Source organism: Tenrec ecaudatus, chromosome 4 (genome assembly GCF_050624435.1).
Source record: "Tenrec ecaudatus isolate mTenEca1 chromosome 4, mTenEca1.hap1, whole genome shotgun sequence".
Taxonomy (NCBI): Eukaryota; Metazoa; Chordata; class Mammalia; order Afrosoricida; family Tenrecidae; genus Tenrec; species Tenrec ecaudatus.
In genome coordinates, this window is record NC_134533.1 from 68,094,826 (window position 1) to 68,118,170 (window position 23,345).

The window sequence follows — 23,345 nt, forward strand, 5'->3', positions numbered from 1 at the left end:
GATTGAGAAACAATGAGGAGAAAACAATTGGACCAGCAGTTCTGTGGGGTCATGGGAGAGGATGGGGTACGGAGGGGCCATGTGGAGTAGGGAGCCAATAAGCTCAAGGAGAAGAGAAGAACAAGTGATCTAAAATTATTGGTGAACAGGGTATTTAATACCTGGTGGGGTTTGATCAAGTGCAAGTATCTGAGAGTAATTGCTGAAAGCTTAATGGAGGGTAAGCAATATAGTGCGTGGGGCAGGAGGAAGGTGAAAGGAAATAAAGGAAAAAGTAAGAGGCAAAGCTATTTATAGAGGTATAGCTATAGGCATGCATAAATGTAAATATATTAATCTATAATGAATGAAAGGGATAGAGGTCAATGTACATATGTTTATATGTCAAGTATTAAGATAGCAGACAGAATTTTGGCCTTTAATCAAGGCCTCTCTAAACACAAGAGCATGTTGTTCTAATACCTGACACCATTTGATACTCACCTTCCCGACACCATAGCTGAAGACAAAATGGGTGCATAAGGAAATGTGCTGAATAAAGCAGATGCTACCTGCTATCAAAAGATGTAACATCTGGGGTCTTAAAGGCTTGTTGTTAAACAAGCAGCCACTTGATAGAAGTACACTATCCTGTGTAATCATGCATTGTTGATGGGATCAGGTATCCGTTATCAAAAGATCCCAAAGAAACTGTTATATTGATGTGAACCAGGGTGGTTGGAGTGGAGACCCATAGCCCACCTGTAGACTATTGGACATCCCTTCACAGAAGGGTCACAAGGAAGTGACAACTCAACCAGGGTGCCGTATAGCACTGATGAAACACACATCATTCCTCTAGGTCAGTGGTTCTCAAACCGTGAGTTGCAAATCTTTTGGTGGTTGACCCTTTCACAAGGGTCATCTGATTCATAACAGTAGCAAAAGTACAGTTATGAAGAACCAATACAAATAATTTTATGATTAGGAGGGTTCACTACAATATAAAGAACTACATTAAAGAGTCACAGCCTTAGCAAGGTTGAGAACCACTGCTCTGCTTCTTGAATTCTTACCACCACCACACCACTACCATGACCCAATTCTACCTTATGGAGCCAGCTAGACTGGAGTACACATATTGGCACAAATAAGAGCTCTCGACACATAGAATTCAGGACAAATAGCGATAGCATGAGAGTAGGGGGGAAGGTGGCAGTGGGATTGGGGACAATGTGGAGAAAGGGGGAACCCATTACAAGGTTAGATATATGGCCGCTGCCCCAAGGCAAAGAATCATAGAAATGTTGGTGAAGTATGAAAATGGAAATAATAATAACAATGTATAATTGATCAAGGATTCAGAGAGTGGGAGGGTGGGGAAAAAAGAGGAGGTGAGACCAAGAGCTCAAGTAGAAAGAAAATGTTTTGGGAGTGTTGATGGCAACATATGTACAAGTGTGCCTGATGCAATTGAATGATGGGTTGTTATAAGATTTGTAAGAGCACCCCAATAAAAGGATTAATAAAAAAAACAACCACTGAACTTTTGTCTGCTTTGTCCTCTGCCACCCTTTTAGTTAAATCCAGAGCCTGAGATTTTTAAACTAAATGATCTGTATGACTGAGAGGGATAGCAGTTGCCTTAAGTATTCTTATAGAACTCTCTGGCTCTCCCTGCATGTCTAGAATTACCAGTTGGATGTCCTAGTCTCATTTTCTCTTTCATGGGCTCCACTGCAGATAAAAGGAGGCAGCCCACTCTATTGCCTTTACAGTTCTAGTTGATAGAATCAGAGTCAAGATTCCAGATCCCTTGGTCAAATATGCCTCTTTGCTAGACTGTTTCCAATTACTGTACATTCTCAAGTAGAAGCCGACCTATATATCAGCCAATGCACCTAATTTTACCACAAAAACTGCATAAAATGTGCTGAAAAACTCAGCTTATACACGAGTATAATTTTCACATATATATATGAAAATTAAATGTTCGCTACAATATACGACCAGAATTATACTTTTGTTGATTTCCTATTACCAGGGAGATGGGCTGAATAAAAAATTGGCATTCTCTTCTAATGTTGAGGGAATGTGTGTGTTTCTCTGGGAAGACTAGAGGAGAAAATCCGGGGAGACTCATGTGTGCATAAGAAAAAGATTCATATTCAAGAGCAGTTGAATATTGGGAAAATATCCCAGACCACTCCAGATCAAGTCCACGAGTCCAATATTATCCCATATGTCTGATACCAATCTATAAAGTCCTCTTCAGACTCACAAAGCATATGCAATGATGCCAAATGCAGGAAGATCACAGGCCAGTGGGGGCAAAGTCTTGTGGATCCAGTGGTGGTGGAATCATCTCAGCACTGGCAGGGGTCTTCATGTGGCTCCTCCAGTTCCCAAGGGACAGGTGTCTATCATTGTCTTGTCAATAGCATGTGTTGCAGGAAATGAGTCTTGAATCTTGTCAGTAGAGAGTCTCCAAGGGAGCGAGCAGAGAGAAAATGTGTGTCTCCACCTCCCAGGAGTTCCCAGAATCCTCCGAAGAAGGCCATGCCCAAACAGAGGCTTCATTGGCTATGACCTGGTTGACAGACTAGACTGCACCCTTTCACTCTTAATCTTCAAATTTTAAAAGGAATCTGTAACTACCACAGTGTGCGACACTGGATATTCTTTTTCAGGTCCTGTGAGATTAGGTAGCTCCAGGTGCTTATAAAACTGGGAGGTCGGAAGGAAAGGAAAGAGAAAGGAAGAGCCTATGGAAAATGTTTGAGCTTACTGCCTATTAAAAAGCCTCCTGGGGTAATGATGAAGCCCTCAAATGCAGAATGAAATATGAGTGTGTTTGAACCTACAAGCTGCTTCGCTAAAAATTCTTTTAAAATTTTCCCTTAAGTTTTCCCCCAAGGAAACCCTATGGAACAGTTATACTCTGTCTTATAGGGTCACTGTGGTCCAGAATCTACTCAATAGCACAGAATAATAGGGGGCAACCTAAAGTCATTTTCTTTAAAATGCATTTAGAGATTTGAGTGACCAAACAGAACATACCAGGATTCAGTCATCAGGATTCAGTTTAAGGTCTGCCTGTCTCTGACCTCTGCTAATGTTAGATGGAGTTTATTACGGGATACACTTAATTTTAGATAGAGCCACTACTGGATATGATGTGCCATTGCCAACATGTGAGGCTGACTATCCTCAATAAGCTACACTCAGTACTCACTGTGGGAGCAGAGTAAGAGTTCAGATATAAGCATGATTTGTAATTCTCAGGAGGCTCTGCCTTTGCTAAAGGAGGATACAGACATATAAATAAGTGGGTGGCTCTCCCACAGAATGTTGGAGCAGAGAAGCTGAAGGACCTGCAGTAATCTAGGCTCTTCCATCCTTCTGTTAGAATAAAGTATCTGGGAGCGTGGCAGGTGCCCTAGAGTTCAGAAATGAATTTCCGTAGGATGATTTTATGTCTGACAGTAAAAATTATGTGATGTATAGAGATAAAATCACTGCTTCTCAGGAAAAAAATGAGGTGAAGTTTGGGAAGGGGTTTACCAACCTTAGAAGTCAAGCTACATTTGGGTGATAGTTGATGGCTAAAAGATTGAGGGTCCATATGTGAAATAGAAGGAGCCCAGTTGGCATAGTGGTCATGCTAAATGGACTGGGATCCACAAGGTCACGAGTTAAAAACCACCAGTGGTTCTGTGGAAGAATGATGAGACTTTCTACTGCTGTAAACAGTTACAGTCTCAGAAACACGCAGGGGCAGTTCTACCCTGTCCTGTAGGGTTCTATGAGTCAGTGTTGACTCTATAAAAGTGAGTTTCCTTGGTATAGTGTTCTCTGTATGAAAACCTAATTTACCAACTGGTGGTTTTGTGTATTAAGACTCTTGGGACTCCCATGTCTTGGGACGAATGCTTTCATTTGCTGACTGAAAGGTTGGCAGCTTCAGCCTATCAAGAAGAACCTTGAGAAAAGTTCTGTGATCTGCTTCCAAAATGTCAGTCACGGAAAACTCTACGGAGTGCAATTCTACTCTGACACACATGAGACTTTCGTTCGCAAAATTAACAGGCTTAGCAAATAATGCTTTTAAGAATAGCTCATTTCTTCAGTTACTTAAATTAGCATTGAAAATTCTTCAGTAAAGTCATCAGACATGAACTTTTCTAAATGGTCCGCTTTGGTGATGTACAATCCCAGGGCAGATCAGTGCATTATCATGTTCCTCTCTTGGTAAACTTCACTTTCCTGGCAAGGGAGAACTATCAGCTGCATTATTGGGGAGTCTGATCCACAGGCAGGACCAGACTGCACAGTGAGTAAGGTGCACAGCTCCTGCTTAGCCTGCTCCTAGTACCCCACCCCTCAAGGATCACAAATTTGAAGGCAGGTGTGAATTCTACAGGAAAGTGCTCTGGGTTTGGGAAAGAGACAGCCATATTTAACAGAGTCTCTGCTGTGATGGAAAAATGTGAAATCATTCACTAGAGATTTTCAAATAAACACGGGGAGTACATGCTTACATGCACAATTTTCTAGTCCAAGGATGAAAAAGTATTCTGAAAATGACTAGAACGTAAATATTTTAGACTTATTTTGGGCCTCATTTCTTTTCCGTATCTACTACTTTTCGCCTCCTTCTAGTTATTTTCGTCTGATAGTTGCTCTCAGTGTTGTGTGTTGTGTAGGTTCTGACTGAGAGGGATCCTTCATACAACAGAGCTGAAACCAATGCTCAGGCCGCTCCATTTTCACTGTCCTCCCGAGGCTTGAGCTCCGTGTTCCTGCCACTGTGTCAGTCTGTCTCCTTGTAGGCCATGCTCTTCTTCACTGACCCTCCTCTTCACCAAGAGTGATGGCCTCCTCAAGGGCTGGCCTTCCTGACAGCAGTTCGTGTCCGCAGTATTGGAGATGAAGTCTCGCCACCATCACTCGTAAAGAGCGTTCTGCCTCTGCTTCTTCCGAGACCATTGGTTCCTTCTCTGATAATCCACGGCATATTCAGCATTCTTTGACAACGCCATCCGTCAAAGCACCCCTTCTTTCCTTCTTCACTGTCCAGCTTTCAAAAGCATGTAACTCCCTGCCATTGAGTCACTACTGATTCACAGCAAGCCTCCGTGGGTTTCTGAGACTGCAACTGTTCACGGGAGCAGAAAGCCCAGTCTTTCTCCTGCCGAGCTGCTGCTAGCTTTTAACTGCAAACTCTGAGGACCAGAGCCCAATACCTAATCGCGCGGGGCAATTGCACACAGTATGTCTGGGTAGGTGAGCCTCAGGCGTCAAAGCAACATCTTTGCTCTCTCAACGTCAAAGAGGTGTTTGCAGCAGTTTCGTCCAATGTAATTGCTCTTTGATTTCTCGATTGCTACATCCCTTGGCATTGATGTGGACCCAAGTCAAATGAAGTTATTTGTAACTTCAATATATTTTAAATAATTTTTTAATATATTTCAAATAAATTCTATTTGTCTTACTGGTGTTTATCGATCAAGTTGGTGTCTACTGACGGTTGTATTTGGGCAGTTTTTTGGGCTATACATTCAGTTTTTAACCACAGATTCAATGGTTTAAAACTACCAGCCACCCGGCCGGAGAAAGATGAGGCTGTTTACTCCTATACAGGTTTCAAGTCTTATAAACCCCAAAGAGGCAGTTCTGCTCTGTCCTATTAGGTTACTAAGAGTTAAAATCAACTCGATTGCAGCGACTTTGTTTTGAGTTTGATGAACTTGTTTTGATTTTCTTCAGATTCAACTTGAACTTGCTTTTGAGCAACTAAGGCTCTGTTCTGTAGTCCTTGTCTGTGTTCTCACTGATGATATTAAGCTTCTCCATTTGCTTCTTTCCATAGCTGTGGTAGATTTAATTCATTTACATTCCATATGGTGAAGTCCACTTGGACGGTCACCACTTACGTTTTGGTAAAAAGGTATTTGTAATTCCTCAAGCACTGTCCAGAGTCAGTCATATCACTAGGCCTCAATTTCCATCTCTCAATCTTGCTTCCTTATTTCCACTTGTCACACTTGTCACAATAAACTATCAGTGCATCTTTGAGATATGCTTGATACATTTCAAATGGGAGAATTTGATAGTGTTCTTCAAGTTCTTCATCCTTGACTTTGGTAATTGATGCCCAAATTTAAATAATAGTCATGTTGACCGGTCTTTCTTATAAATATAGGGGTATTATCCTACCAATAATAGCATTGTACTTTATCTTGAAATATTCCTGTTGATAATTAGTATTTGCAACTTTTGATTGAGTCATGGCACATCAATAATTGAAGATCCTAAATATTTTGCTCCATCCATATCCTTAAAGTGAACTCTGCTCTGAGGAGGCAGCTCTTACTCAGTCATATTTTAAGTGCCCCCTCGCCCCCAGCTGAGGGCCTCATCCTCTAGTACTAAACATATAATGTTCAACTGATGATAGTGATAAAGTTCTCAGTGGTTTCCTTTTCAGAAATAATGCATGTATTCATTCTTCCTACTTTGTCTTAATCTGGAAGCTCCGCTGATATTTGTACACATGGATGACCCTGCTGGTATTTGAAATAACGGTGGCATTTCTTCCAGTTTCAAAGCAAAATGGAAGCCACCTAGATAGGACAAACGGACCGATGAGGGGTGATGGTCTTTTAATATAACCCTTTTAAAAGTATAAAACAAATAAATAAATACATAAATAAACATTGTTATTATTGTACAGATTATTCAAAAGTGGATGTAGGCTGTATGTAGCCATTGATTATATTTTCTCAACTTCTATTGTAGGCCCAAATTTATATTCCCACACATATGCCTCACAAGACACAATATAAGTTTTCAGCCTCCTTTATTTCCTGCTACTATTGCAGCGTCTGTAGTTGTCTGAGCACCTGAGCATTGGCTCCTCCCATGGTAATAGAGGTCTGCTAAATATCAGCTTATTCCAACCCAGTTTATGTGATATATAGACTTCAATCAGTAGTAGATGTAAAGATGATATCAAGATATCTTAATATGTCTAAGATATAGAGCTGTTAGCTCATATTTCAAGGGATAAAGATAGATCTGAAGATCATAAACATTCCAGATAAATTCTATGAGCAGTCTATTTAATTTGTTTCATTGTTTTTGTATAGCTAATATTTACTACAATGTTTTTTGACTCTCATGGATGAGCTAACTGTATTATATTGTGACTTTCTTCTACCTACTGAACGATAGAGTGTCATTAGATGTAACTAAAGAGAATTATTGTCTCTTGGGCATGTGGTTATAGACTCTGGAGCAGAGAAATAAAAAATGCATACATGATGACTCCTCTCAACAATTCAGAAGGTGAAATTTCCACATTCCTACTTCTTGGGATAGCAGGAATGGAGCATGCGCGCTTTTGGGTCTCCATTCCTATCTGTCTCATGTACCTCATGGCCATCGTGGGCAACTGCAACCATGTTATCATCGGGACAGAGACTTCTCTACATGAGTCCCTGTACCAGTTCCTGTCCTTGCTGCCATTTTCTGACCTGGGTCTGTCCTTCTCCTCCCTCCCCACTGTCCTGAGGATCTTCTTGTTCAATGCTATGGGGATTTCTGCGTATGCATGCATTGCCCAAGAATTTTTCATCCACGGATTCACAGACATGGAATCTTCTGTGCTCCTACTCATGTTCTTTGATCGCTTTATAGCCATTCACTGCCCCCTGAGATATAGTTCTATCCTCACCAGCTCCAGAGTTGTACACATTGGACTGGCATTTGCCATCAAGAACATTCTCCTCATGCTTCCCCTTCCTTTCACTGTAAAGAGACTTAGGTGCTGCAATAAAAACCTGCTATCACATTCCTCCTGCCTCCACCAGGATGTCATGAAGCTGGCCTGCTCCCACAACAGGGTTAACTTACCTTGGTCTGTTTTCTGCACTCTGCATGATGTCAGACAGTGTGTTTATTGCTGCTTCCTATGTGTTCATCCTGAAGACTGTATTGGGTATTGCATCCTACGGGGGGCCGCTCAACACTCTTAAACCTGTGTATCCCACATTGTGCTGTACTCATCTTCTATGTAGCCATCATCAACTTTGCCACCATGCATTACTTTGCCAAGCATAAGTCCCCTTTGGCTATGATTCTGATAGCTGATGCGTTCTTGTTGGTGCCACCCTTGATGAACCCCATTGTATATTGTGTAAAAACTCGACAAATTAGATGGAAAGTCCTGGAAAAACTATGTCCGAATTCTCCCCAACGGAGCAAAGATAGGTGTCCCCTCTTTTCTATAATAACCCAGTTTGGGAGAGCAGGGCAGTAATTCTACTTATTGATGATGTTTAACTTACCATTACATAGTTAAATAAATAACTGATTTAACCTTACTATTAATTCACTACAGATATTTATCCTATCTAGGAAAATGATACCTATAGTTTATAATGAATGCTGATTTTTTTATTGTTGATTTTGAGTTTGATGGCATTTATCTCCAGGCATAAGAGTGAAGAGTCAGAATGCACAGAGACTTCTGAGGAAAAATTAGAAATGCAGACATGAACTCTTATTGGAAAACCTGTGTAATATTCTGGCTCTATTTAATATCTTACATTTTTAATCCCTGATCTGATTTGAAAGATCCCTGGGTGTGTGGCTTGTGAAGCCCTATGCTAGTAACAGGGGTGGATCTTCAATGTTTCTTGTCTTCATTTTTCCCCTCACTGTTGTTTGGTTTATCAAGTATTTCACTTCTGCTTTAATTTTTATGCTTTCTTTTCTTCTGTTAGTGGAAGGTTTATCTTGTTGCTCTTTTTCTAATTTTTGGAGGTTGTATTAAGGTATTCTTTTGGGATTTTTCTTCTTTTTTCTTATGTGTGTTGATTACTATAACTTCTGAGTTCACAGTTTTAATGAACTCTGATGATTCTGTGGGTTAAGTATTGTCCTTCCTACGGCCAGCAGTTTGAATCAACCAGCAACTCCAGGGGAGAAAATGAGCCTTTCTGTATCCATAACGATTTAATGTCTTGGCAAACTCTCTCAATGGGTCAAATCAATTAGATATAAGTAGGTTTGGGTTTTGGTTTATCTTAATTAATGATTCTATTTGTCTAGTTGTGTACCCAAACAAAATGATTTAATCATTGTAGCCTTATGGTAAATTCTCAGTGTCAGGAGAGTATGAAATCAATCTTTTAATTTTTAATTAATTTATTTCAATTTCATGATACATTTTAGAAACAGCTTGTTAATGTAAATGCATAGATATACTTACACATACATACAAGTCCACAAAGACTTTTTGTGATTATGTTGGGATTTCCTTGAATCTGTAGTCAAATTGAGGATTATACAATATTTTACTCAGTAATGTAATCCATTTATGTGTTTTGTTTTTGTTTTGACTCCAGGTGACCCTTTTTACCATAGAACAAAATACTGCCTAATCTTAAGTCATTCTCTCCATCACTGGCATTTAAAATCCATTATGAGTACTCATTTAATTTGGAAGCGATGCCACAAGTATTTGGAATACCAGTAGGGCCACCGAGAAGACGGGTTTCACCAGGGATTCCAGACTCAGGCTAAGAAAAGAAGACCAATAATCCAAATATTAACCAATAAAGACCCTTATGTATAAAAATCTGGTGTAGCTTACCCCTACTTTAATTTAGAATTTCTTTAGTTTTTTTAATGATGTAAAAATATAAATTTTCTAAGTATTATGGTATTATGTCTTCATTGACTTTTTTCTTAGACTGATAGTTTTTATGTATTTTAAATGATATGCCATTAAATTAATTCTTTTAAATGGTTATAAATCAAAAACATGGAAAACTATCTGGTTTATCAGAGCTCTTGATGAATAAATTTATTAATTTAAGTGATCATCAGATTATTTAAACTCTCTATGTATCACTATGACTAATATCTATATGTATTTGTTCCTACCTTTTTATTTGTTCTTGTGAGTGAGGTGGGTGTGTTTACCTCCGTCTCATTGTACTCACTGAGTCCTCCTTTGCAAAATTGAATAAAACTGATTTTATAAAATGAGGTATCATGCATCTATTGACCTCCTAAATCACATTCGGATGTGTTCCTTCTTTCACTATTCTCTCATAGAGATTGTGCAAAGTTGAAGCCTGTAAGTGGGAGATTGACATTATTTGATCTGGTATTATTTTATTCCTCTCTTCCTTAATTTCTTTCTCTTTCCCTCCCTTTCTGACTTCTGTCCTTCCTATCCTTATTTATTGGCTTGACATATGAGTTGAAGATATTTCATAGAAAATCTAATTAGAGATTTTTTTCTTTTATTGCTTATTAGGGAGTGCCTCTTAGATTTTTTTTACATTTCATCTAAAGTTTCCATTAATTTGGTTTTAAAAACTTTTAAAAAGATATTTAAAAAGCCATTTAAAGATGTCTGTAGAATCTATAATATTGTTAACTTTTTATCCCTGATACTGCTTATTTGTATTTCTTCTCAGTTACTATTGACTGGTAGTGCCAAATTTATATTTCTGAAAATCACTTTTAAGAATTTCATTTATTATATAATTGTATCCTTTTTATAATTTTTACATTTGTACTTATGATTTCTCTTATTTTGTTTTAATTTTTTTCAACATTTGTATATGGATATTTAAATGATTTGTTTTCATCATTTCTTGTTATTACCTAATACAAATAAACATATAAGTGCTAGTGAAAAAAGTGTTGTCACAAAATCATACAAATCTTTATTAATGAAAGATATTAAAATGTGAAACTATTGTCTCTTGGCATATCTCCCATGTGAGTCTATACACTTCTGAAGGTGATATTTCCATCTCTCTAGTAGCACAGTGGTCAACATGCGGGGCTGCAATCTGCATGTTTGGCAATTCAAAACCACCAATAACTCTTAGAGAGGAAAGACTGGGCTTTCTACTCCCATAAAGAGTTACCGTCTTGGAAACACACAGTGCAGTAGCTATGAGTCAGCATTGAAGAGATGGGTTCTCACTGCCATAGAGTCAGTGGTGACTCATAGCTACTGTACTGTGTGTTTCCAAGACGGTAACTCTTTTTTTTTTTTTTTTTTCATCATTTTCCAGGTGGAGATGCCGGGGAACGAACCCGGGGCCTCATACAAGACGGTAACTCTTTATGGGAGTAGAAAGCCCAGTCTTTCCTCTCTAAGAGTTATTGGTGGTTTTGAGAACCCATCTCTTTCAGTTGTGCCAGGACTAAATGCTTGTTTGGCATCATTGAAAGACCAAAATCTTGTACCTTTTTAATGTTCAAAGAGTTTGGGGAACAAAATGAACTATGAAAGGGCATGAACAGGAATGTAGGGGAGATGAGACATAGTCTCCCAATAATATTCCTATAAAACAACCCCTGCTACTTTCAGTGAATGAGCAAGTACATTGTTGCCAAGGCAAAAACAAATATCCTACGTGCAATATTCCTGGCTTTGTTTGCATCGATGCAGTTTTAAATTTTATTATAACTCTTCCCCCCAAAGACCCTGTGCTTGCCCTGTGCCCTTTGAGAAGATTTACTAAGTTTACTCACTGCTATCGAGTCAATGTTGATGCAGAGACCTCCTAGTGGCTTTCAGAGACTGTAGCTATTCACAGGAGTAAAAAAGTCCAGTCTTTGTCCTATGGAGCTGCTGGTAGTTGGGAACTACTGACCTTGGGGATCATAGCCCAACAATTCCTAAAAATAGCCTAAATAAAAGAATCAGTCTGCTTTTAATTTAATTGTTTCTGTTTGTCTGTCAGAAGTTATTCTTTTTGTTTGCGCCTTAAAAATTATTTATGAGTATAAGACATATATTACTGAAATAACTTGTCTGTCGCTATTCACTGATTGAAAAGACACGTCGCAACTGAGCAACACATACCAGAGGGACTCCACAGAAATCAGCAAAGGAGAGTCACTCAGGGGAAAATCCCACAGTCAGGTGGCAGGGGGAGAATCACAAAGATAAGTAGGCACAGATACACTATGTTTTGAGGGGCTGGGACTTTGGGCCTACTACAGTGGAGGCCAGCTAGGGTTTGATCTTAGCCTCAGTACTGTCTCAGCAGGGCCCAGGATCATTTGGAGCCAAGCAGAAGCTTTATGTCAACACAGCCACAGCTTGCCACCACCTCTAATCAGTGATTAACCCCTCCATCCCCACGGTCAGGGATTAGGGATCAGCAATATTGTTACTTTTGTTTCCCTCACTTCTAAATATACCCCCACAGTCTCTGCAGCCTTAGTTTTTTGTTGTTGTTGTTTTTCCTTCTTTTTCTCTTCCCTTTGCTCTCACATGCCACTTCCAAACTGCAGACCACTCCTCTTAGTTAAGGGAAATTATACCTGCCATCCACCCAGCTGGAAGTGGTCTTCCCTCTGCAGTGTAACCAGAAGCTGGGAAAAGCCAACTCACCCTCCACCAAGGGATATCCCACCCATCGTCTATCTGGGAAATTCATCCCGCAAGCCCACTGCAGTGCTTAGCGCTTTCAGGAAAATCCTGAGCCTGGGAGCACTTATCCATCCTCTGTGGTCCCACTTGACTGAAGGAATTTCCTCCCACCTGCCATGGTGCCTCACACAACCTAAGGAAGCTCAGCCAACACCTGCCAATGTTTCATGCTGCTGTGGAAACTTCTGCCCAACCTCCTCAGCAATCAGCCTCACCAGAGCAATTCCAGCCACCATCACTGGGTTCTACACCAAAGTGGGCAACACACCTACCTTCTGTACACTCCCGTTGCAGCGGGCACCCCCAGACACCCTCTGCAGTGCCCCAAGCTGCCATGGGGCACACTATGGCAGTTCCTTGTGAAATCACCCTGTACAGCACCATCCTCATGGGTCCACAACAAACCAACCAGTGTCCCCTGAGAGGACCATTCTACTTACCCTCCAAATAACAGAACACTGGTTGACTAGGGAAAAAGTGAAGCCACAGGAGGATAAAGTGGTAGGCCAATTCCATAGTGAAATTAGTTGCAGGCAGTTTGAAGAAGCAATCCTATGAGTCTGCCAGAGAAAGTCATTGCTCTACAACTCCCTAGAAAATGGTACCTGTCTCCTCAAAAACAACATAATGCGAACAGCCCCAACCACCTCAACAAAGAAACAAGAGAAACAAAAGGCAATGGCAGAAGATGTCCTGAACCTCACAACATGTATAGAAGAAACAGGCATTGAACTGTCACAGAGAGAAATTTTCAAAATGCTGCTTGTAGTCACACAGGATATGAGGGAAACAATACATAAAAAGGATGATAGAGGACATGAAGTCCATACACCGAAGGGAAATAGAAAAGCTTAGTGATGAGATAACAAACACCATTAGCAGACTCACAGACTTCACCAATCGACTGGAAGAGGGAGAGAACCACACCAGTGACCTAGAGTGCAACCAAGCAGACTTTAACAAATGTGAACAAAAATCTAATAAGATCATCAAAGAAGCTGAAGAAAACCTAAAAACTGTGTCTGATGCTATGAAGAGTACCAACATCAGAATAATTGGATTAATGGAGGAAGACACAACAAAGAAGTCATCTGCAATGATAGTAAGAGAATTCTTGGAAGAAAACCTCCCCAGCTTAATGAGTGAAAATCAAGCAACCATTCAGGAGGCTAAAGAACACCAGCTAGACTGAATTCCAAGAAAAAGTCACCAAGGCACATAATATTTAAACTACTCAACTTTGAAGACAAGGAGAAAATCCTGAGAGCAGCAAGGGAAAAAGAAACAATTCCATATAAAAATTCCCAAATAAGGATATGCTCAGACCTATCAGTGGACACTATGAAGAAGAGGAGGAAATGGAGTAACGTATTCCAAAAATTGAAGGAAAATAGCACAAACCCAAGAATATTCTGCACAGCCAAATTATCTATCAAGATAGATGGAGAATTAAGAGTCTTCCCAGACAAGTAAAAACTCAAAGAATATGTTAGAAATAACCTAACCCTTAAAAAGAACCTTGCCGACCAAGTATGGGCAGAGAACAGCACTCACCAAGCATAAATATGGGACAGTCACATATAACAACGCAGAGCACAACAAAGAGAGAACAGCCCCCAAGATAGCATTGGCTTAAAGGTGGAAAGAAATCAAGAATAAAACACACACACACACCACTGATAAGAAAGGAAAGTAGGAAAACACCCCCCACAAAAGGTATAAGATGACATCAGAGTCCACAGATGGAGATAATAACCCTTAATATCAATGGACTGAACTCAGGCATTAAAAGACTCAGGCTATTAGACTGGCTTAGAAAACACAACCCATCAATCTGCTGCCTACAGGAGGCACATCTCAAGACTACAGACAAAAATAGGCTTAGAATCAGAAGCTGGAGAAATGTATACCAAGCAACAGCAGTTAAAAAAAATTAGGGGTTACCATCCTAATCACAATAATTCAAAAATTTAGCAGAAAATTTTTCTAATAATTCCTTTTTTTGTGTGGAAGTATCAGACATCTGATTGAGATTTCCCTGGCCTTATTTATTGTTCTTAAATTTAACTGGTCACAATTACTATTATTAGGCGTGCTCACACAAGAAATACTAGGAAGAATAACCAATTGGAATTTAATTTTAATTTAAATGATGAATGCATTCCTAATTGCATTGTTCTGTGTACACACTCAAAAGGAGCCCTAGTAGTGCAGTGGTGATAAAGCCCAGCACACATGATGAGCAGTGGACACCCACCAGCAGCTCTGGAGGAGAAACTGATGATCTCTGTTTCTGCAAATATTACAGAGCGGGAATCCCGATGGGGCACTTGTACTCTCTACTACTCCCTTCTGTTATGAGTCAGAACTGAATGAAAGGCCTTGAGTTTTGTGAGTTAGGACCTCTACTGCCAGTGTGAGACCTCTTCTTCTTGTCTGTCTGTTAGGTGTTCCTCTATGTTTTTTATACATGCCATTCTGGATAGATGAATCTATAGAGACAACAGCTAGAAAAAGAGTTCCTGGTGGGTATAGCTGGGGAGATGGTGTGATAAGGGAGAGCTGATATCAAGGAGTTCAAGCAAGAAGAAACTATTATGAAACTGATTGTGATAGCAATTGTACAACATTGATATGGCAGAACTATGAATGGTGTGATGTCTGGATTAGCTCCTAATAAAATGATTTGAAATAACACCACAGAACCTTAAAGTCTGGATGTAATCATTTCCCCTCCTGTTATCTAAAAGCACCCTAATGGTAAAGTACCAGACCTAAAATAATATACAACTTTCACTATCTATTTTTTAAATTATTTTATTGGGGGAATCATACAACTCTTATCAAAATCCATCCATCGTGTCAAGAACATTTATACATTTGGTGCCCTCATCATTCTGAAAATATTTGCTTTCTACTTGAGCCCTTGGTATCAGCTCTCATTTTCCCCTCCCTCCCCACTCCTCACTCCCTCATGAGCCCTTGATAATTTATAAATTATTTTTATTTTTTCATATCTTGCACTGTCCAACATCTCCCTTCACCCACTTTTCTGTTGTCCATCCCCTAGGGAGGAGATTATATGTAGATTTTTGTAATCGGTTCCCCCTTTCTGCCCCACCTTCTCTCCACCCTCCTGGTATCACTGCTCTCTACACTGGTCCTGAAGGGATCATGCATCCTGGATTCTCTGTTTCCAGTTCCTATCTGTACCAGTGTGCATCCTATTTTTCTAGCAGGATTTGTAAGGTAGAATGGGATCATAATAGTAGTGGGGGGAAGCATTTAAGCAGGAGCATTTAAGAACTAGGGGAAAGTTGCCTGTAGATGGGTTTGGGCATGCAATCCTCACTCCTCCTCATTCACAATGACATGATGTTTGTTCTTTGATGCCTGGTACATGAACCATTCAACACCTCGTGATGACACAGGCTGGTATGCTTCCCCCATATGGGCTTTTGTTGCTTCTGAGCTAAATGGCTGATTGTTAACCTTCAAACCTATAAGACCCCAGATACTATATCTTTTGGTAGCAGGGAACCATCAGCTTTCTTCACCACATTTGCATATGCACCCACTTTCTCTTCAGCTATCACTATCCATTCTTATACAATGCTCACAGTTGAACGAATAAACCTCCTGCTGAATGAAGAAATTGAGTTTAGAAAAGTTCTCATTCTACTTAACAACAATCACATTCATGTAAGTAATAACAAAGAAATCAAACTATGTATTTCACTGGGCAATTTTCTGCAAAAAAAACCCTTAATATTTAAAAATAGAATTGTCTTTTGATCCAGCATTTGGACAACTTCATAAATCTCCTTAAAAAAAGAGCTGAAACATGAAGAGATATGTGCACCCCGTGTTCATAGCACCACTATTCACAGGAGTATATTGATGGGAACTACCTAAATACTCATAAATAAATGAATGGATTAACTATGGTAGCACACACAGGATAATACTACACAATATTAAATGATGCAATTGGATAATATCGCATAGCATGAATGAACCTGGAGGACATTAGGCTAACAAAATAAGTCAATCTCACACAAATATTTGAACCCCTATTATAAAATATCAATGAAAAATAGATTATCACACTAATATAAACATTTCAGGGACAGAAAGGAAAGGAAAGTAAATTACTAGATGCAAGGTAGGTGCATAATAAATTGGGTAAAAGGGAAAGAATATTTTGACCAGAGGGGAGTAAACAAACATTTATGGAATCAGGAAATGATATTTAGAGAAATGAAAGAATTAAATGTAATAGGGTAAAACTTTTATACACATTCTGCAGAAACAGAGCTCTGTGAGTGGGGACTTGGAGAAAACGCACAGCTGAAGAGGTGAGGCAGGAAAGTACATCTAACCCACAAAAACTTACAAATTTTAGGAAGAATGTGTATTTGCCTATCCTACAAACACATGTATTAAGGTCAGGGAGCTTATAGGGGAAAGACTGATGAAAATTTCTTACACATAACTAGACAGGGTTGGAAAATGGATCACAGGTCCTGGGCGCTCAAGACCATAGTCTTGGGGACACCAAGGTAACTACAATATTATCCAAAACACAATGTATCCTACTTTGGCTTGACAGGGAAAGCATGTGTATGCCTAGTTCATATTGTGTTCAGAAAGAATAATTTTTTCTGGTGATTTGTTGGATTGCAAACCTCGGGTTCTTGCTGACTGTGACCATGTCAATCTGAGACCACATTTAGTTATGAGCTTGTTGACAAGAAGTCCCCTTCATGTCATTGTTATGCAGACCTGCCTAACATGCTGCTTGCTTAATCAAAGCCAGATGAGAAGAGCACCTTTTTGAAGAATAAACATTTTGATGATGTGTAATGTGAGCACAGAGGTAAGATCCCATCACTTCTGCTGTATCTGATTAAGTAGAAGAAAATCACAAGTCTGTCCATACTTAAAGGAAGAGTATTGCCGAAGGGATTGCCTATAAAGATGCAGAGAAAACTGGCAAGAATTTTATAATCTCTCCAATATAGTAAAATTGGAAAGAAATGCTATTCAGTTTGTAAGCTCTCTCATGGAAAACATGGTCAAACTTTTACTTCTTCACTATTGACCCTTATAAATTTAGGACAAAGACTTCTCATAGTACTTTTTTTGGTTAAAATGTCAGATACTTCATAGTGCATCATGGTAAGGTTAGTGTTTGAAGGTATCTTGTCATATACCCTGCCATTAATAATTATCATGCTAGGATATATAGAAATAAAAGCAAAAAGTAGGTCAAAATATAGCTTAATAAGTGAATGATTGGTTTTGTTTTCATCAGGGCAAGCACAAAGCTTACTACCACCGATATGAAGCTTCTCTGAAAAACAGACACACAATGTCTGAGTATTGACCTTTTAATTTCTTATGGGTATAAAGTCACTAGACCTGAAAAGTAGTTTTTATCCCCTTCCCTCATTGATATCAATAACCAAATTCACCCTGAAACACTAGCCCTTGAGTTTATGACCGCAGGAAAAATAGCAAATCAGGAAGTAACAACACATGCACGTGAACCCTCACCACAATCCACAGTGAACCTCGTTAGGGTAGCCTGCCTACCACCACTGCGCCAGATCTGAGTCACAGAAACACTAGAGAAGATTTTGTAGGATGTAAATATTTATGGGACCAGGAAGCCTCATATTTCTGCTGAGTTTCTGGTCCTTATAAGATGCAGCCCATCACGTAACCAACTGAACCAACAGTGCTTCTTTGGACACTGGAAAATTTTAGAACAATTAATATTTCAGGAGAGTCTCATTCCATGTGAAAAACTAGTGAGTGGCTGGGCAGAGAGAGATTTGAAGATGGTCTTATCACTGTCCATGTGAATCAATAGAGTAAGAACATGGCTTGAAATTGGATTGAGTGTGAATTGTATGTCTCTAACCCAGTCATTATAACAAGCTCCTAACTTCCCATTTATATGTATGGTTTGTCTCCTTGGGCTTTCCATGTCATGCCCCTTTGTAACACTAATTACTTGAATTAGTGCAAAAGCCCTCCTGAGATTATACACAGCCCTGCCCTGTTTATAGATGCAGGGAGATGGCGTTGGATCTATGTCTGTCCATGGCCCCAGGGAGATTCATATCCCACTGTTGGCCCCACAACTGATTCCCACTGTGCTATAAAATCCATAGCTCCATAATTACAGCACAATCTTTCTCTGCTTTTGAAAACAGAGAAGGCTCTTCCTTCCTCATGAAATTGGTAAGGAGATAGAGTGAGGTGTTTACCATGTCTACCTTACTCGTTGAGGTCTATATATAGGTGCTCAGATGAGCTTACTAGAAAGCCTGGTGAAAATAGAGTTCATCTGAGATCGATATAACACAGATGTTTGTTCTTTTACTAGCCTGAAGTTAAATATTATTGGGGTTTTTTTCTTTCTCACCTTGAAGTGAAACTCGGAAATATTAAAGAGATACTTTTACTTATTTTGGAATATTTACTTGGGATGTCAATTTCAAACTATGTCGCCCGGCATTTTAAAATGCTTGATGATAAGATACTAGCAGATTAAGACTAATAAGAACTGTCATTATTGTTATTATCTAATTTCAACTTTATCAACTTCCTTTTTAATAATTGAAAGTCATTTTCTACAAATGCATTACATACCAATTCAGCAATGCTTCACAACACTTCTGTTTGTACTAAGTAAACTCTCTTCCATCCTTACAACATCTGTGGGACTTTTACCTAATTCTCAAATCAGCATCCCTCATTTCATACATCTTTCATAGCTGTAATCGCCTCTCAAATATTTCACATAAATAAAGTGAATACTAGTGAAACTTTTCTATATCTTTCTAATTTTTACAAAGGATCCCGTAGTCATCCTTTAGTCATATATTATTTCTTTTCTTGTTTTCACCGCCAAGGTTTTTATTATTAGAAATATGATGCCCTCTGATGCCAATACTTTTTCCCTTGCATTTCTTGAATTTCCATATCACTCTCATTTTTATCACAGAGCGTCCATGTCTTTATGCAGGAACACGAGCTGACTGCGCTTGCTCGTTCGGTCCATCGCAGCCCTGCTCTCTGAAGCCATTTGAAATATTGGCACCAACTGCTGTCTGTTGCCATTCTGATAAGACTGCATGCTCTCACCTGGCTGGGGTGTCTGTTTTGCTTTCCTAAGACTGTGTGAGTTGCCTTCACTCGATCTCACTTGTAAATCTGAGGCAATACCCCCAGTCTACTGAATGAAAACGGCTTTTACACAGTAAAACTGCCCACGGTACCTCTCCAGAAAAGCTCTGTGCCTGAAGAATCACACCCACATAGACACTGCGGATACAGAGATTTAGTTTTCTTTTTAAATAGCTCTCCTTATGTATTTATTTTCAACAAAAGTTGCAGTCACACATCTTTCCAGTATGTACAATTTGCTGGCGTTGACTTCATTTTGTGTTATACAAACATTCTTCCCATTCTTGCCTGAATGATTCCACCGTCATAGACTTACCACCCCTGCCTTCTAAGCGTTTCCAATACTTGATGGGTTCCCAGTGAATAGTTTGCTTGGTTTGGGGTATTTGTATACAAGTGAAGACACAGCCTTTGTCACGTACTTTACCTTTGGGTATTCTCATTCTGTTTTCAATAGGCAGCACCATGTTCTGAAAGTCCAAAAATAAATAGTGGAATTCTTCAACGCATGGAACCTTCTCTCTATACACATTACAACTAATTACTAGGTAATGCCATTTTTATTGTATCTCCATACAGAGATATATATATTGTTTTTTAATTGTGAGTTCTATGGTTCCCAGTTCATGCCCATTTTATTTTGTAACATTGATTAAAAACCCAAAATATAACAATATGATCCTCATTTCGCCCTATCTTCACTTTTCCCTGCATCCTTCTTTCCTATTGCTTCCTGCATTTGAGCTTTGTTTCTGGGTGAATGGTGTCCTTTTGTTGCCATTGGATTGATTTTTCTAAGGAGCCCACACCTTCATGCTGTTATGATTTACAGTATAGGACTGTCTGTTGTTTGAGTGAATGGTGACTTCGGTTCCAGGCCTAATGGGTTTCTAAGGGCCACAGTTTCAGAGGTTCCATGAATCTCTATCAAACTAGTAAACCTCGTGTTTTGATAACCTGGGGCTTGTTGTACATGTTTCTCTCACTCTGTCCAGAAGCTACTATTGTGATCCTTGTCATAGTCATCAGCAGTGAAACTGAGCATCTGGTCTCAGGATCATGGAGGCTGGGGTTAATGAAGAATATTAGTCCTTCGAATTAATTGTTTCTTGTGTCTTATTCGATTCACTCTTATTTTCTCTGGAGTGCAAGAGACCAATAGTTGCATCTTAAGTAGCTGCTCACAAGCGTTTAGGACTCCATCCATGACCCATTATTGTATTATGAAGAACATTTTCTTTGTAGACTATGTGAATATCTCTGTCACGTAGTCATGCCAGAAACAAGATATTCAAAGTTTATGCAATAATTTTTAACTAAGTTTCATTCATTGCATTTTCTGAAAGTACTGATGATCTTAAAATTTTCACAGCACAAAAAGTAATTTGCATCAAAATGTGTGAAATTATATGGACATTATTTTCAATAAATTTAAAGAAACATGTTTGCATTACTATATACCCATGATTTAAAATTTAAATAAATATTGGAATTTGATTTCAAATTTCCTCAATTATAGTATTAATCTGTAACCACTTTGCCAAAAGAAAAGTTTCTAATTTATGTTTTAATAATAAGTTTATTTATGAATTCTCACATTCTATAGGATTTCAGCATTTGGAGTGAAAATGCTACAGCTCCAGGAGAACATCAAGATCCTAAACAACTTGACATCTCCATTTCCAACCTTCTTGCTGACTGGCATTCCTGGCTTAGAGTCTGTCCAAGCCTGGTTCTCCATCCCATTCTGTTGTCTCTACGCCATTGCCATCTTGGGGAACAGCATGATCCTGTTTGTCATCATCACCCAGAAGAGTCTCCATGAGCCCATGTACTATTTCCTCTCCATGCTGTCGGCTACTGACCTGGGCCTCACAGTTTCTACGATGTCAACAACATTATCCGTTCTGTGGTTTGATGCAAACCAAATCAATTTGGATAATTGCATTATCCAGATGTTTTTCCTTCATGGATTCACTGTCACAGAAACTGGTGTGCTTGTGGCTATGGCCTTCGACCGCTATGTGGCAATTTGTAACCCTCTGAGGTACAACACCATCCTCACTAATCTCAGAATCATTCAGATGGGTCTCTTGATTATTACACGAGCTATTGTTTTAGTAGTACCAGTACTCTTGTTGCTTAAACATCTCTCTTTCTGTAGAGCTAATGATCTTTCCCATTCCTATTGTTACCATCCAGATGTTATCAAACTAGCATGTTCAGATACCAGGCCCAATAGCATCTTTGGATTAATTGGTCTTATCCTGACCACAGGAATAGATACTCCATGCATTATCCTGTCTTACATCATGATTATTCACTCTGTCTTGGGCATTGCCTCTCCTGAAGGACGACACAAGGCTTTTAGTACCTGTGTTTCCCATATAGGCGCAGTTGCCATTTTCTATATCCCCATGGCAAGTCTGTCCTTGGTGCATCGTTATGGTAGGTCAGCTCCTAGAATAGCCCATTCGATGATGGCCAATATATATCTTATTTTACCCCCTGTGCTCAATCCCATCATCTATAGTGTTAAAACCAAACAAATACGCAAGGCTATACTCCATCTGCTTCAGGCAAAATAGAGTTTACCTATTCGTTATTATCATGAGTAACATATAAATTTCAGTGACAAAGTTGACATAGTCATTCTATTCCTTGATATTTCCTAAATGTTATGCACTCGGAAAGACCTTCATAGCAAATATTCATAGCATACTTATTGTTGTTTATCAAAACTAACATTGAGAAATATTACCAAGGTACAGCAACAACCAATAGATAAGTATAAGTGACCTCTTGAAACATGCAACATAATGCATTTTTAGCAAGCTTCTGCATAATGCATTTTTAAAATAGAGTTTTTCTTCTTTTCAAAGAAGAATTATGCACAAAAAGGGAAAATGCAGAGCAGAATTTCAAACTCTCATATTAAAAGAGCAAAGTTAAATACTATTGCCTATCCAATAAAAATGCTCATGGACTCTAGACTCCTCTGGACATGAAACCTAAATGAACCTCTTTATCCTTCATCTGTTGTCTACTAAAATTTGTAAACTTTAAACCAAAAATATACCATAAATTCTTAGGGTGAAATAATTGCCACTGTCATCACATTGATTTCAACACAAGTGATCCTATATAGAATCCTATAGAGGCTCATGCATCATGCTCTTTGGACCACATATAAACAGCATTGGGAAGATTAGATAGGAACCATAGGAATTAGAAGCTTTTGTTAATGAGAGAAGAATGGTGACATGGATCAAAGGATGTAATCAATCTTATGAAATGATGCATGTAAAAAGTTTTGAATTAGTGTTATGTTTTGGTATTGTATAGTCTCAATCACTAAAAAATTAATAAAATATATTTTTTCACTTCAAGGCTTCATGAATACCATAAAAATGTCCTATACCTCCCTAGCCACCCTAAAGACCAAGGTAAAGAATTTATTATCCTCAGCAGGATTCTAAATACAATTTGATCTTTTAACATGGTTTACAGTTTGAGAAATATCAAGCACAACAAATAAAGGTGTTTTCCATGAGAAAAATGATTTACCTGCACACTGACTGAAATTAAACATATAAATCAAAATACATGTTTTAAACATTATTGTACATATCTGTGATAGGCAGAATAGTGGGTTTCCAGAGATGAAAGCCAGGTTTCTTAGGGGAAAAAA

At 38.9% G+C, this 23,345-nt stretch overlaps 1 protein-coding gene and 1 pseudogene across 1 annotated transcript; both read left to right on the forward strand.

Annotated features, from left to right (window-relative positions):
* The first annotated feature begins 7,319 nt into the window (after positions 1 to 7,319).
* On the forward strand, positions 7,320 to 8,302 carry LOC142445903 (olfactory receptor 51A7-like; annotated as a pseudogene).
* A 12,980-nt stretch (positions 8,303 to 21,282) lies between these two features.
* On the forward strand, positions 21,283 to 22,242 carry LOC142446895 (olfactory receptor 51F1-like). The gene has a single exon (XM_075548630.1). The coding sequence runs from the start codon at positions 21,283 to 21,285 to the stop codon at positions 22,240 to 22,242; it is 960 nt and encodes a 319-aa protein (XP_075404745.1).
* Positions 22,243 to 23,345: the final 1,103 nt, after the last annotated feature.